Consider the following 16,994-nt stretch of genomic DNA (forward strand, 5'->3'; position numbering starts at 1 on the left):
GGGCAGATCCTGTATCTGTTTCTCTGTGGAGAGAAGAATTCCCGCGTCCTTTCTTCCCCACCCTGTTCGCCTAGAGCCTCAGGTTCTGCAGAGTCTGGGAGGTCTCATTTCTCAACTAACTGTCTTCTAAAGTGATGCTCTGCAGGAAACTCCATGAGGTCAATCTCATGGACTTTTCTGAACTTCCTGGCTCCCTTCTGCAGATTTTTCTGCTGGAGGAAGGCAATCTGGCCTGATGCTTTAATGTTAATAGTTTCAATAATGCATCCGTTAAAATATGACCATTTCTTATAAATTGGTGGGGATTTTTCTTTGTTTGCAAATTGTTTACAATCTCCATTTCAGATGTCGATTCTGTTATTCCCTTCTATTTAGGCAATCCAAAAATTGGGCAAACAAATCCTGAACATATTTATATATTGGTATGTAATTTAGATATCTTAAATTTGAAATAAGGCATTACCTACACTGATGATCATTGTGGTTCTGCCTCTTGTAAAGGAAGTGATTGAACTCTAGTGAATGATTGACTCTTTAGATATTGACCAGAAACCTACTTCTCTGGAAGGGGAATAGGCTGTTCTTTTGTTGTTGTTTTTAACTCTGAGTTACTTATCTCCACATTTCCTTGAGTTACTGACAATGAGCCATGCTTTCTGTTTGTAAAATATTACAGTGGTTGACTTCAAGAGGAATTAGAAGGAAAGTAAAATTTAACATGCTCTTGCTCAAATTTATATTTTTATAGCATTGGACTTTGCTAGTTCCAGCTCATTTTAGAGAAAAATATATTTTATTATTTCAAAGCCATGTAATGTGAGTTACTAAAAAAAAGTTAAGAAAGCAGAATTGATCTTTGAAATACCTCGTAGACCTGAATTTTGTTCAGTAATTAAATATCTGAGGGTTTGAGTTAATGTGTTGGAATAAAACAAATGCCTAGTAACTTTTATGGTGTTAGAAATACAGTGTTCAGTATGCCTGAAAACACTTGGACATCTTTCTACTCTCTAGGGCTTCCCCCCATGTTATAGCCGATGATGTTGACCTGTTTTTGGGCAAACATATTATGTTAGCACTGGAAATGGAAAGCAATAAAATTTAAATGGTCAATTAGCAAAGATTTATTTCCCAAAGGCCTGATTCACCTTTCTATCACACTGGTGTAAAAAGAGGAAGTATACTGAAATCAATGGAATGACAGCAGTCTAAAGCTAGTATAACTGAGAGGACGGTTGGGACCAAGTTGTTTTTATCAAAATATTTAGTATTTTGAGTGAAATTATCAAAAATGTGTATATCCTCCGTAATTTAGTTTATCTACAATGCTTAGCTACAATTGTTAGATGATACAAAATAAATCTACGTTCTTAAGTATCCATAAGACAAGCTCTTTATTTCAGAATTAGTTTCTGTTAACTTTGAGGGATATTTTTAAGAGAGAACTTTCAACTCTTTTGTCTATCTTTATTGAGCAGATTTCATAGCCTCATGATATTAGAGCAGCCAACTGTCAACAAGGGGATAGCTGCATACTAATGTAAGGCTTAGGTTTTAAATGTACATATTGACCTGGAATTCATATACAAGATCTGAGATAGCATATAAAGATCCACAGTCTCTTTGATTAGTTTTTGCACATTGCATAGAAACAGCATATGAAATGTTAGCACTCTAATGGAGACCAAAAATATCTTACACAGAAATATAGTCAGCAACATGGTCACAGTTTTTCAATTTTACTAATTTTTCCATAGTTTTTCTTTTCCCTGTGTTAATAAATACTCTGTTTCACGTCAAGTAATTATCTAATGCCCTGATCTTGCACCTTATTTAATGAACACAGACTCCAGGATTTATACAGAGCCCCAGTGACTTCATATGATGTAGCCTGACTTCAGCAAGGCTCCAGGCATAGTGTGAAACAAGTGGCAGGATCAGGGATTAAGAGTAAACTGCGAAAGGTCTGAATCATAGAGATCAGTTCTAAATCTGTGCAGTCTGCCTGTCCAGTGGAAGCAAATGAACAGGAGTTGAACAAATACTGATCAGCAGTTTATATCCCAGTGTGCAAACTTTAATTTGCTTCTAATGCATTTAACTGAAATGCATTTCAGGACATAGCAAGAGGAAATTTCACAAGTCCTTACCCCTGTTTGACCTGACTCTTTTAGGAATTTAGGAGCAGGAGTATAAACATTGCTTTTACTTCTTTACTTGGCCTTTTTTTTTTTTTTTTTTTGAGGGGAGGGGGGTTGACAGTCATCAATAAAAAATTAAATTGTTGATGGCTATTGAGATAAACCAAACGTGTTTTTGTGTTGATGCTGGCATAGTAGGAACTTTTCCAAGATGTTTCAGGCCTCATTCTCTGGTTTGTTTAAGGGCAGAGAGTAAGGTCACAAAGGAAATCAAACCCTGATGTGGAGAAATGAAACATGAGGCCTACTGACTTTTAAAAAACATTTTAAATAACATTCTCTAAGGTTTCATTTTATACTGAAGGCAGCTGTAATAAGTTTTGGAAGATGGTGTAAGGTTTCTATTAAAGGGAGATCATGCTTGCTGTTTGTGTACCTAGAAGAAGGAGCAGGGGAACGTGGAATTAGACCCTATTTAGTATAAGGTGAGAAACTTTATAAATTCTCTCCTGGACTATAAAATAGTAATTTATACATTCTACTGCAATTTACAAATTAAATAGTAAGCTGTTCCTAGGCCTTAGAAAATAACACAGATAGCCATGGAATAATTTAATAACTGCAACACAAATGCACTTTTTCCAAGAGTAAAACAAGACTGCTGCTTTGTAATACACTGCCAGTGTTGCGTCAGTGAATAAATTCCCAGTAGATGCTTGCAACATGCCAAATATATTGGACTGTATGAAAGATTCCATTGTTCAGTGGGCATCATTATTTGCTATTACACTCACAATGTTTGCTTGTGAAACAATTTATTGGAAACTAGTATGTTTAAGAAAGAACACTTGATTTGAAATTCAGTTGATTTGGCTTATTACATTTAAGCTCTTATAATACATTGCCTCTATAAATATTTAAGTCCATTATCCTTTTCTTATCTTTTAAATAAAATGTTTTGAAGGGGGTATGGATGGCTCAGGAGATTTGGCAATGTGACTTTCACTTCTAATTCATGGGTTCACATTTGATCTAGGTCAGTATTAACTGTAAATATTTACCACCCAACCGCTATTTAGTGACTTACATGAAGTGAGTTGCTGGTCTTAATCTCATTTCTAATAGGTATCCAGGTTACAAGAAATGTCCCTCACAATTGGAACCCCTGTTCATCTCAGGAGAAAGGACAAGGGGTGGATGGGTATGGAGAGTGTACTAAATTCACTTCTAGACTGCTCAAAGTTGAGGAAGTTGAATGATGTATTGGTCCTGTCAATTATGATGTATGGATAATTAGGAGATTTCAATGTGCAGGGCTGTTGTTAAGACAAGGCTGTCGTTAAAACAACTTTAATTGACACCATAGTGAGGTGGAATGGTTTTAAGCTTTGCTAGAGTTCCTTGTCCACCCAGTGTAGCCAATGGAAGCTTTGGGAGGCTGATCCTGTCACAGAAGTCAATGAGAACTTTACCATTGACTCCAGTGGGTGCAAGATCAGGCTTTGTGCACAAAAAGAATGCAGAAGCAGGCTCCAAGAGTGAAATCCTGTCTTTGCGGCACTCAATGGCAAAACACCTACTGATGTCAGTGGAACCAGGATTTCATCCCAAATCTTTACATATTTTGACAACAACTTTCTGCTAGTGACAGTAGCATATTGCTGACTCCTCTTGTAGGTTCACAGACTGTAGAAGTAATAGTTAACTGACAGTAATAACCCATGGTGCTACTGAAGATAATTCCATATTCCCCTAAGCTATACTTAGAATAGGAAGCAACTTTGGTTTTTCTGATGCTGTAGTTGATACAAGTTGACTTTTGTTCCCTGTGTTTCAAAAGCCTACTTAATTTTTGTTCATCTTGTACCAAGAGTTTGATGCCTATGAAGCTTTTTTATTATGCCTGTAATAACTTCATTCATTTTAGAGCAATAATTATTTAATTTTATAAAGTGATGAAACTTTGTGTTTTTCTGGTTTTATATTAAGTAGAATAAATAAAAACTCAAAAGCATTTGTTATGCTGAACTGTAAAGTTAAATGTATTTTCCTTATTCGGTGGTGGCCCAACCTTGAAAAAAATGAAAAGTTTGTCATGTGGCTTCTCCCCCCCCCCCGCGCCTTCTAAATGGGTATTCTTTGAACTACAAGTGTAGTACTCAAGTGATCTCCTTTGAAGTGTAGTTTTTGTTATACATTTTGGCTGCAGTGTTATTTCAGAGGAGTCAGCCAACAGGCTTATAGGGCTTTTTGGCTTGAGTTCATAACAGTGTTCTTGGCAGCACTGCTTATTTATTTATGCATCTTTATTTTTTCTCTCTCTCACTCCCACTCCCCATCCCCACAGAACGATCACCACACAGGCCTATTCTCCAAGCTGGCCTTCCAGCAAATGCCTCCGCAGTGGTCGGGGGTGACGTGGAGTTTGTCTGTAAAGTGTACAGTGATGCTCAGCCTCATATTCAGTGGATAAAACATATAGAGAAGAATGGCAGTAAATACGGGCCAGATGGATTACCGTATCTTCAAGTTCTAAAGGTGAGGCTTTTCAGCACATTAAGCAGCTCTTTGGAGAATGGACTATATGTTGTGTGAACCCAAGAGTTTTGAGATCAGTTCTTCTGTTTTCAAACTGATTAGCTTAACAAAAACCATTGCATTTGTAAGATATGTTCTATGTTGAAATTTGCTAGTCTAAATGCTAATTGCGCTAGCTTAAGGAAAGTCTGTTGTTCTTCCATGGTTTCTTAAGTCCATCTCTAAAATAATTTATGCATGTTTTATTCAAAGAAGTGAAAAGCCACTAAAAGAACATCAATGCTATTTATTTGTAGAGAGCATCCAAAGCAAACCAAAGAGAATCTACTCTGTCTCTCACATTTCTTGAGCCTCTTCATTTCAAAGGCCCTTAGTAATGATGAGATCTGCTGCCAATGACTGTTGGCAGTGCTGGGTTCTCTGGATGTGGAGCCTGCAGAGATGTCAATTTTTCACCAACTTGATGGGGCATATGAATGGCACAAGGTTATTCTTCTTGGCAGGCATTCTAAGGAAGTTCGTTTAAGGAAATTCTCTGTTATGAAGTTTTCCAAACTGGTTGGCGATGCCAAGAATCCAACCAGTTGGCATCCAGGCTGGTCAACTATATGCCATGTTATTCCATTGAACTAGTATACCAGCTCTGGTGCTCTTCCTCTCCCCCCCCCCCCTTCTGTTAACAACTCCTCTTAGTTACTTCTAATTAAAAAACCCAAACAACAAAAACAATGCTTTGACACTGGTGTTTACACTAAATGGAAGGTATGTTCTCATGCAGTGTTGGTGGTGGGACCATAAACAGAGTAATGTCCATATTGGGCAGCAGTTACATTGTTCTCCTATGTTATTGGTCTGTTCTAGCATTCGGGGATAAATAGTTCCAATGCTGAAGTGCTGACGCTGTACAATGTGACAGAGGCGGACGCTGGAGAATATATTTGTAAGGTCTCCAATTATATAGGGGAGGCCAACCAGTCTGCCTGGCTCACTGTTACAAAAGGTAACAATGTTTTTTAAAGAAAGCTGGATGTGTGGAAGCTGAAAAAAAAATGGTGCTTTGGGAGACTGCAGGCAGCTTGTAGGATAACTCTTTGGCCTTGGTATATTTATAATCCTCCTTTGGTGATGCAACTGGTATTACGCCAGCAGCCATGGAAAAATTCTCACAATAGTCTCTGTCTGTGCTCTGTGTTTTCTGAAGTTGATCTGTCTTAACCAATTTTATTCTCTCTTGTATTTGATGTCTGTCTCTGTGTTTAGGTTTGTTGTTAATTCCGTATATTTCATCATAAAAAATACAGAGTGGTATTATATAATATTAAGGTCTAATTTTTGCTGCAGCAAATATATAAAATTTACATACGTACATCTCAAAACATAAGTTATCACAATATTTAGTCATTTGTGACCTTCTACATTACATGCACATAAATTGCATGTGATTGATTTTCCCCCATTTACTTTAATTTAGTTTCTATTTTTGTTTTAAAATTGTGTTCTCTATATGTCTGACCTACTTCCTCCTAAGAGTCAGTGCAGTGCTTTGCCCCATTGAACAGTTTGTAGGATCCAAGGGCTAAAAGTCTCTCTGAGTTAATTCTGTTGGTCAAAGTTTGGATAATCGATTATACAACAGATGACTTGTGACGTGATCAGTGTTGTCAACAAGAAACTTTCAAATATCATGGTTCAGGCATCAAAAATCATGAGATTTGTTTATGTGTGCTGAGATTTTTATATATCTACTGGGGTTCTATTTTGTTTGCCTCCTGATTTTATTAACCTTTAGGGCTTTCTAGCTTTTCTCCACAATCCTGGGCTAGTAACATAACCTGAGGGGAAAAGAAGAAGCTGAGATTCTTACATAATAGAATGATTCTAGGAGATGGGGTTTTAAGAAAAGCACATCATGAGACTAGATAATTGAAAATGGTGAGACTTGGCAGCACTATGTAACATGCCATATTTAAATACAGTGCCATGGATAAAGATTTCTTAGGGCCATATTCTGCTCAAGATAGCAAACAAGTTGTTTGTGTAGCTGAGGCTAGAATTTGCCTCTTAGGTTTCATCTCTTCAGTGTATATTTTTGTATGGCATGATTCTTTCTGGTAGCTGAGTGGTACCAGATACTGTCCTACTTTGTTTTCTCTCTGTTTTTCTTTCAATCTACTTTTATTCTTAAAAAAAGAAGAAAGAAAATGAAGTGTTGTGGGTTAATTTTTCCATGTCATTTGATTGCATGCATGTTTAGGTGGTGAGTTTAGGTCTGGTGAAGGGTGTTGATTGCTCTCTGAGGTGAGCTGGGACCTGTTGGTAAACGCCTTTTGGATGAGGGATTTGTGGATGGGGAAGGAACTTTGGATCTGCACACCACTGACTTCACAAAGTGCAAAGCCCTGTGGTTCCATAGCCCTGTCCACAAGAATTCCCACAATGTCTAGCTTTTCTATTGCTTCCCTTTTTTTTTCTAGGCTGCCGGTGTTAACACCACGGACAAAGAGATTGAGGTTCTCTATATACGGAATGTAACTTTTGAGGATGCTGGGGAGTATACATGCTTGGCGGGTAATTCTATTGGGATATCCTTTCACACTGCATGGTTGACAGTTCTGCCAGGTATACACTGCTCTCTTTCAGTGGTTTTTCCTCTTTTATTTTCTTTGTTGATTGCTGCAGAATTAGCACAGCTTCTGTCTCGGAAATGGGGCTTTTATTATCCTCAAAATTCTTAATTATTATTATTTTTAAAGAAAGTCACCTTGATAAGTCTGTGAATGTCTTACAGAACTGCACTTAGTCTGCAGCTATAAAAAATGTAAAGGACAAATTGAACTACTATCAGGCTTAATTTAAACATCTTTACGTTCGTCAAACATTCATCAGAAATTTGAAGGAAATATATTTTCTTAGCGCTTAATGAGATACTGAGAATCAACACACGGATCATCACAAACTTTTCCCATAAGAGGAAATTCAAAATTACCTTGGTAATTTTGAAACTAATTTGGCCATTATAAAGTATGTTTCATCAAAATCTCTAAGCCATTTAATATGATTGGGTTCACTTTTACCTATAACCTAAGTCTCTTGTGAGAATCATTGGGTCTAATTTTAAAGCCAGCAGAATGTATACAGAAGCAGTGTATGATATACCTTGGGAATCGGTTCTGTGCATCTTTCAACATTGCATGTTTTAAGAGAATGAATAGTTAATTTGCCTTTACTGCAAAGCATGTCCTAGAATGCGGGGATTGATGTTTTTTCTTAGGAGAAACAAACATCAATGTGCTTTATTGCCTGACAATTTTTAGCTGTCCGAAAATGTAACCTTTTAGTTTACTTTTATGCTAGTCAAACTTTCTTATGTATAACTGTTAGCTATAATGTAACTGCCTTGATGTTACCTTTGAGATAACTTAGGTCATCTGAGGTGTGCTGGGCCATTATGTACTTGAGCATTAATTAATTCTTAATCCTAAGAAAAAGATGCAGTTACCTGCATGTGTGTCTTGCATAATTGTGTAGTTATGGTTTGTGCGACACAAGTGAAATGTTCTTAATATCTACTGGCCATTATGTCTTTATTTTTAAAATGCACTGGACAAAACAGTTCCATTATATCTCACTCGCCTCTTGCCCAGTGAGCTGACATCTGCATGGTTCATTCATCACTAAGCAGTCAGACAATGCTTATGCTGAGCTTGCTTCTGCTAGCAGTGTTTGCATTTTACAAGTGACTGTTTAGCATCTTTTAACCAATTTGCTTGAATGAAATATGACGTTAACTGAAGACAAGGTACAAGAAAATGAAAACTTGGATGTGCACTGCTTGCAGAGTGACCCCTGATTGCTGTGGAATGCTGCCTTTTTGGAGGCATATTCCAGATAAAGGCTAGGTAAACATGAATTTAGAGTATTCACATATGTAACCGTCTTGAGGATAACTTCAAAATGGTTTCAATAAGAATAGCACCTACTTACAAAAAGACACACACACACCCCGCCCCTCCCCAAATAAGGACTAATCTTATTGACCTGTTACCACTAATGAGGTTAAAAAAAAAAAGTATGAAAACTATTATGTAGGTCTGACTGAAGGAGAATCATTAAAGTGTATTGAAAGCAATTCAGTCATCATGTTTGTTTATTTATTCTTTTTTAGTCTGAGGCTGGACTCTTCAAAAGAGCCTAAGGGAATTAGGCACCCAACTAAAATAGAAATTAAGTAGGAGTTGGGCAGCTAATTCCCTTCAACTCATTTAACAGCCTGAGTTAAGAAGCAAACTTCTTATAAGGGGCTCATGGATCCTGAATTCCTTGTGCACTTATTTCCCAGCGGAAATCTTGGATACGCAAGCAACACAGGCTCATGCCCAAAGTACGTTCTGTTTAGGAGTTTATAAGCATTTCTTTTAGCCCAGCTAAATGAATAAGTGTTTGTCTGTAAATGTGTGTTCAGCCGGTTAGCAAAGTTAAATACAATGGTTTTGTGAATTATTTTGACTTAAATCTGTCATTTGTTGCTATCAAAAAATTGGCTTAACTATTTATTCATCTGGAGTGAATTATGTGCCCATTTTCTCCTCCTCAAGAGCCTGGCTTAAAAGTCAGAACTGGAAAACAAACCTAGGTGTAGTTTTAATTTTTAGAACTGAATTCACAGTGAAGCAAAATGAGTTATCCCAACAACTATATATATATGTAGACACACACACACACAGTTCAAAATTGTCTTGAACCAGCTGGAGAAGGAGACCAGTGTACTGGTTATGAGATGTTCTAAACAAATTCTTTGGAGATCAACAGTATTCTGTATTTCATGAAGTCACTGCATGAAGTCCCCATGTAATTTAATGTTGTTCCAGTTACTGTACTGATACATGTTTTTGGTGTGTGCTAACTCTGTGGCATGATTATTCCTCCTCCAAACTTCCAACCTAGCTCCTGATGAAAAAAAAGAGTATCAGACATCCCCAGACTACCTGGAGATAGCCATTTACTGCATAGGGGTCTTCTTAATTGCCTGTATGGTGCTGACAGTCATCCTGTGTCGCATGAAGAATACTACCAAGAAGCCGGACTTCAGCAGCCAGCCTGCCGTGCACAAGCTGACTAAGCGCATTCCTCTGCGTAGACAGGTAACAGAAAGTAGATAAAGAGTTTAAAAAACTTTTTTCCCAACCCCCACCTCCCCCCCCAAAAAAGAGAGCAAGAGCGCCATGAAATTGATTTGTAAGATCAGAGTTCTGATGTAGATTCAAATCAGTTGTACACAAAATTGCCATAGAAGAGTTGGTTTCAGTGCCTAAAACCCTAGGAAGCCAGAATATGGAGAGCCTCATCCTAAATGTAGAGTATATGCCCAAAGGGGAGAAGAAAGCAGGGTGGGTGGTAGGGGAAGGAAAATTAAAAATGAAGCATGTTCTATATTAGCAATCCACAGGGGAAAATGCACTTGATGCAATTATGGCCTGATCCAATGCTCGTTGAAGTCAGTGGAAAATTTTCAGCTGGCTTCAGAAATGGGCATCACAAGCGATCCTCATTTAATTTTATTTATAATTTTGTTTCTAAGGTACCTATCATCATAGTAAGTGGGTACCAGAGAGAAAGAGGAAATTTTTAGGAAGCATTTCCGGAGACTGAGCAGGAAGGAATTTCAGTACATCATAACGCTAACCAAACACATAGAAACAGCTTCAGAAATACACAAGAGCATAATCAAATAGTAGGGGAGAGATTAAACAAATTCCCAAAGGCAATTTGATTAAGCTGCAGATGCATTTGGAACCTGGCCATAGGGAAAAACTAATACCAAATTTGAAGTATACATCACAATAAAAAGTCACGTGAAACATTCACTGAATCTATTAAAGCATACTTTGACTCATCATTGGCAGTAAAAGTCTCTGGAGAGGGCAATACCAGGAACTACAAACCAGTTGAGCAAGTGATAGGCTTTTTGGCTTTGTCAGAGGCCCATCACTTGCCAAACCAGCAAGATTCCCACATACTATCCTCTTTTAAAAGACTTGTTTCTTTTGAGGTTGTAGTGTAATATGTTTTGATTTTCTTGCTATAAGTCTTCAGAAGAAATGGGCCTAAGCCACAAAAATTCACTCCCAGATTTCCAATGCCTTAGGATTCAGAGGTGTCTGGATTTGGGGGTTTGCTTCGTTATAAAAAATATAATTTGCCATCAGCAAAATTTAGATTCAGATTCTGCTTTCTAATGTTCAACGGTGTTTGGATCTGGCCCATCTGTGAAATTAGTAATTTGTACAAAATTCCCATTGTTTTTGCAGCCTGTTCAGAATATTATGTAATTTGTAATAATGTGTGTTCCTCAGAAAGTTTGGTTTCTCAGTGTGGATAAGAGCAGATAGAAGTTTAGATTCTTATTGTGGGAATGAGTCTTAATTTAATAAGCTGTGCTTTTTTTTGTTTTGTTTTGTTTTTGCTGGATTTCTAGTTCTTCTGGGTTAGAAACACTGTGAGAGGAACCTTTATTGCAATATTTTAGTCTGATCTTGAATACAGCAAGTGCAGAGGTTCATAGAATTTGAATAGGGAGGAAAAATGCGCAAACTCTTTCAAACCTTAAATATGTTTGGTTTCCTCTTATGGTCAAAGATTTGTGTCAGTTCTTATTTTATTTGAATCTCTTTGCTCATCATAATCATTGTAATTCTGTTTCTAAACTTGCTTGCATTTGCATTTGATTGCGAATGAGGAGAGAGAAAGTTTGGTGTGACCCCCTCTCCCCCCCAAAGCACTGCCAGTTAAGCCTGTGGAACTTGATTGATTGATCAGAAATAGCCACAACATGTCTCTCTTCACCAGATAGATAGATATTAAAAATTCTATGCCAATTGTTCTTCACAAAGAGGGCCTTTTAAATGTAGCCCCCTTATCCAGAGAAGGAGATGTGTATCAGCTCCTACGATAAAAGACATTTATTGGACTGTGGCCTGAATGACAAGAATTGTACTAAAATGTTGTTGACAGAGAAAATGCCATAGGAATCCTCTGCGTGCCTTCACTGTCACCAGCCAGGCTTAAGGCTCATTGTAAACTCATCTTTTTCTGATGGAAAATACTTTTGGACTGGTGGTTTGTTAGGTGTCCTTTTGGTATGTGTGTGACGTCCTGTGCCAATAATTGCCCTCAGTTTAATCATTTGTCATCAGTAGTGAATTCTTCATGTGTTATACATTCTCTGCTGATGGGTCAAATTCCCAAGGGGCTGATTTGAGCATGAAACTGGCAAAGATGAGGAATTTGTTTGACTGTGAATGGCATCTTCTCTAGGTAGGAAGAGGTTTACTGCTGCGTACCGTATGGCTCGGGTTGGGAGTCTTATAACTATTATTTAGTGAATATCCACTATATTTTATCCTTCTACACATGTAAGATTTTTTCCTACCAAAATTCAGTTATTTCCACATTCCAGAGAAGCTCTGGGGTCACAATGAAGTTAATCAGAAAAAAATATTTTCCCCACCCTTTGCCCTGATCTCACTGTGTCCTGTTACCTTCTTTTTGAACAGGAACTGCCTATGAGCCCAGTGCTGTTACTTAGTTACAGAAAATCGGACCTACGCTGGTGTGTGTCTATGGCATTCTGTGTGGGAGTAACTATTCACAGGGTTGGGAGGTGAACTGCTTATGGGATTGGGTATTATGACACCAGTCAGAGAAGAGATCTCAAATAGTCACTTCATGGGGCAGAGGAACCAAAGTGAAAAGTTGAACATCAGTAAGAACTTTCACTTGTTTTGTAGAACAATTTTATGCCTTTAATAAAATAGATGACACTACTTTAGTGTTCCGGATGGTAGGGTCCCATAGCTCGTGACTTGCCAGGGTTACAAACATACTATGGATAAGCAGGAACGCTCTCATGCCTAGAAATTTTCCAAGTATTGATCACAGTAATGGATCAGAAGGAAATATTTTCAATCCGTTCTCCTTTGTGTGTTGTGAGAAGGGAAGGCATTTTACAGAGAGACATATTTGAAATACATGTAAATTAATTTGATGAGCCTATCAGCTGGTCTAGAAGTAGGCTGTTGAGTCTAAAACTATGGAGATATAGCAAATGTATTTGTAATGATAAAAAGGATAAATAGGTTAATTGATCTGTGGGAAGACTGAGTTCACCAAATGGAATAACATCATTCAGAACGATGGTATTTGATAGGATTAAAAATGAAGAGAGAGAAAGAAATAGTTAAGATTTAGGAAGTTAAGATTAAGCATAATGGAGGATAGCTGGGGAGTAGAGAAGGTCAAACATAGTACCTGTCTTTGAAAAGGGTAACAAAGAAAACCTAGAGAATTATAGACCAGTCAGCCTAACTGCAATACCTGGAAAGTCACTAGAACAAGCACTTCATAGGACAGGATTAGAATTCAAAATGAACTTGACAAATTGCGGAATTTGGTCTGAAATCAACAAGATGAAATTCAATAAAGAAAAGTGCAAAGTACTGCATTTAGGGAGGAAAGATCAAAGGCATGACTACAAAATGGGGAATAACTAGCTAGGTGGTGGTACTGCTGAAAAGGATCTGGGAGTTATAGTGGATCGCAAAGTGAATATGAGTCAGCAATGTGATGGAATTGCAAAAAAGGTGAATATCATTCTGGGGTATATTAACAGGAGTGTCATATGTAAGACATGGAGGTATTTGTCCCATTCTGCTTGACACTGGTGAAGCCTCAGCAGGAGTACTGTGTCCAGTTTGGGGCACTACCCTTTAGGAAAGATCAGGATAAATTGAAGAGAGTCCAGAGGCAAGCAATCAAAATGATAAAAGGTTTAGAAAACCTCACCTATGAGGAAAGGTTAAAAAAACTGGGCATGTTTAGACCTGAGAAAAGAAGACTCTGGGGGGACCTCACAAAAATTTTCAAATATGTGAAAGGCTGTTATAAAGAGGGTGGTGATCAATTCTTCTCCATGTCCACTGAAGGTAGTACAAGAAGTAATGGGCTTTATCTGCAGCAGGGAAGGTTTAGGTTAGATATTAAGAAAAAACTTTCTAACACTAAGGTTAGTTAAGATCTGGAATAGGCTTCCAAGGGAGGTTGTGGAATCCCCACATCCCTGGAGGTTTTTAAGACCAGGTTGGACAAATATCTGTCAGAGATGGTGAAGGTTGACTTGGTCCTGTCTCAGCACAGGGGCCTGTGCTTGACCCCTCAAGGTCTCTTCCAGCTCTACATTTCTATGATTCTATAATATTTCATGTAGTATTGATCTAGTATTGGATATGGCCCAAAATGCTTGTCTTACTATATCATCAATCATCATCATCATCACTCCCATAACCACATTGGTCATTGGGGCACCATCATTGATGAGCAATCAACCAATTGTCTCCACCCCTGACGATTGTGTGTCAGTGCTTGAGTCTCCGCAAAGTCCATTCCTGTCCATCTCTTCTTCTGTCTACCTCTTCTTCTCTTTCCCTGTATTGTCCCTTGAAGGATGATCTTGGATAGGCCAGATGATCTTGTTACATGGCCATACCACTTCAGCTTGTGCTTCTTCGTGGTCATTCGGAGGTCTTCATATGACCCAGCGCATTGGGTGATGATGATGCGGACCTCTTCATTAGTGATGTGGTCAAAGTAGGAAATGCCCAGGATTTTACGGAAGTATCTCATCTCTACTACCTATATTTTCTGTTCAAGTTCTGCCATAAGGGTCCATGTCTCACATGCATACAGAAAAATGGAGATGACTAATGCGAGCAGCAGTTTCAGTTTGGATTCCAGGGGGATGTTCTTATTCCTCCAAATTGGCTTTATCTTTGCCACTGCTGCTGCAGTTTGCGCAGTTCTTGCCCGAATTTCAGTCTTGGATCCTTCATCAGTGATGATTGCCCCCAAATAGTTGAACAGTTTCACTGTCTCCAGCTCTTGTCCACCGAGAGTGATGTGTGAGCTGATCCCATCATGTTTATTTGTCATCATCTTGGTTTTCTCTGCACTGATTTCCATGCCATATTTTGCACAGGTTTCATCAAATCATTTTACCAGGTTGGCAAGTTCATCTTCGCTGCCTGCCAGGCCATCAATGTCATCAGCTAACTGAAGATTTGAGATTGTTCACCCGCCAATGCTGACTGTGCATATGTGATCTTCTAGGGCTTCAGTCATTATACACTCCAAGTAGATGTTGAACAATGTGAGTGAAAGAAGGCAGCTTTGCTGGACTCCCAACAGTGGTGCGAAACCACTCTCCTGTTGTGCCATTGGTGAGAACTGCACTGGCTGGCCTTGGCATACAATGGTAAGAATAAGCTTACAACCAACATTGTAATCTTTATGGTTGCCCAGAGAGCTTTGTGCCATACTCTGTCAAACACCTTCTTGAAGTCAACAAAGATGTGGTAGATGTCCTGCTGGTATTTTAAGAACTTCTCACATAGAACACAAAGGTTGAAAATCTGTTCTGTGGTACTTCTTCCAGTACTTCTTCCAGCCTGTTCTTCAGCTATGATATTCTCCACTTGTGGCTTCCACCTGTTCAATATGACTTTCAGCATCGTTTTGCTGGGATGGCTAATTAAGCTTATGGTCTGGTAATTTTGACACAATTGCAGGTTGCCTTTCTTTGGCAGAGTGATGATTAGTGACTGTGTCCACATGGAGGGCCACTCATCGGTCTGCCAGATCTTGTTGCAGATCTTGTACATCTATTACTATTCCTCCTCTGAATTTCATCAATTCAGCTGGGAAGTTGTCAATACGTGTAGCCTTTCCGTTCTTGAGTGATTTCACAGCTCCGATATGGACCATTAGGTATGTGCCATGTTGATCGTCTGGATGCTTTATGTGCTCCTAATGTGTTTTCAAAAACCAGATTGTTATAGCTGACATTACAGAAAGGGCCACAATAATCTCACCAATCTGCCTGTGCGTCAGTACCCACATTAGCATTCCAATCTCCTTGTACAATCAGGATATCTTTCTTGTGTACCTTATCGATGATGTCTTGGAGCTGATTGTAAAAATCTTCAATTTGCTCATCATCATAGTCTGTTGTAGGGGCGTAGACTTGTACTACTGTGATATTAAATGGTACTGCCTATAGACGGATGGAAATAAGCCTGCTGGACAGTTGGTGGCATCCTACTACTGAATTCTTGATATCTTTATGCACAAGAAATGCTACCCAGTTGACATGTTTGTCCTCTCCACTGTAATAGAGTACATGGCCTTCTTCCGTTAGTGCCTCTCCAAAGTTCCCCTATCTGACCTTAGATATTCCTAGGAGGTGCCAGGTATATTGTTCCAGTTCATACATGAGTTCTTTCAATCTCCCTATTTGTCTCAATATCCTTACATTCCATGTGGCTACGATGATGTTATCTCTTCCATGGGTCCTTTTTGTTGGTCATTATTAACCCAGGCTGCGATCAAGCCAGTATGGACATTGTTGACTTGCTCATCATATGGTGTGTCTTGGGCAAATTTCTAACCTGGCGGAGCGCATCCCTCTCCACACAGCCCCCTTTTAGTAGCCTCTTACAACATGCAGGAGGAGCAGTGGGTCTATTCTGGCCCCAGACTTTATCTTAAAAGTATATATTATTTTGGTTTCTTTCTTTTATATCATTGGCTCTCTGCAATTAAAGTTGCCTTGCCTAGTAGTGCTGTTCAGGTTCTTCTTTCTTACTTCATTGAGCAGAAACTCTTTCTGAAAGTTGTATGACCGTTCAGTTTTTGTAAATGGCTTGAATGCTTATAACTATAGTAAGTCTCCTCACTTAATGAATTTGCTTTGTATTTTCTTAGGTACAGTCATTCAGATGGGACGTGTTATCAGGATTTCTGTCAATAGCTGATTACATTGCTCACTTACTAACTATGCATGTGACTTCAGATTAGCTTTTAGACTGAAGCCTTCAAAGAGACAGAAAATAGACATTCACTGCTAAACCCTGTATTTTCACAGTCTGTATTGCAGAACTGACAGATCTAGGCTTTAGATCTGCATAAATCATAAATGCAGGAAAACATGCCTTCATAATCAACTACTCAAAATTACATGCTCTTCCACAGCTAATTTTGTCACATTAAACTTGAATTACCATCCAAGATTTATTTATATTTTGGTACCACATACAGTATATAAATTATTTATTTTTTTCTGAACTGGTTAAATTCAGTGCATTCAACCCAAGGACAATTACTTCATTATAAAGACTCACTGAGGTAGATGCATAAGGGTAGAGTGAGTGGGAGACTCCTTGCTTCCCATTTTAAGCTTGTTCGGGCGGGCTAGCCACAGAGTCT

At 38.4% G+C, this 16,994-nt stretch overlaps 1 protein-coding gene across 7 annotated transcripts in view; it reads left to right on the top strand.

The window, feature by feature from the left end:
- Positions 1–16,994, top strand: part of FGFR2 (fibroblast growth factor receptor 2) — a 96,118-nt gene that overhangs the window by 58,139 nt on the left and 20,985 nt on the right. For 2 of the 7 annotated variants that reach the window (XM_084634859.1, XM_084634864.1), the window contains 3 exons: positions 4,489–4,679; positions 7,154–7,298; positions 9,624–9,826. In XM_084634859.1, coding sequence (XP_084490985.1) covers positions 4,489–4,679; positions 7,154–7,298; positions 9,624–9,826 — 539 coding nt within the window. Of the gene's footprint in view, positions 1–4,488; positions 4,680–5,540; positions 5,680–7,153; positions 7,299–9,623; positions 9,827–16,994 lie in introns of all 7 variants that reach the window. The other 5 variants (XM_084634860.1, XM_084634865.1, XM_084634861.1 and 2 more) reach the window with 4 other exon arrangements.

Source organism: Lepidochelys olivacea, assembly GCF_965140295.1.
Source record: "Lepidochelys olivacea isolate rLepOli2 genome assembly, chromosome: 7".
Taxonomy (NCBI): domain Eukaryota; kingdom Metazoa; phylum Chordata; order Testudines; family Cheloniidae; genus Lepidochelys; species Lepidochelys olivacea.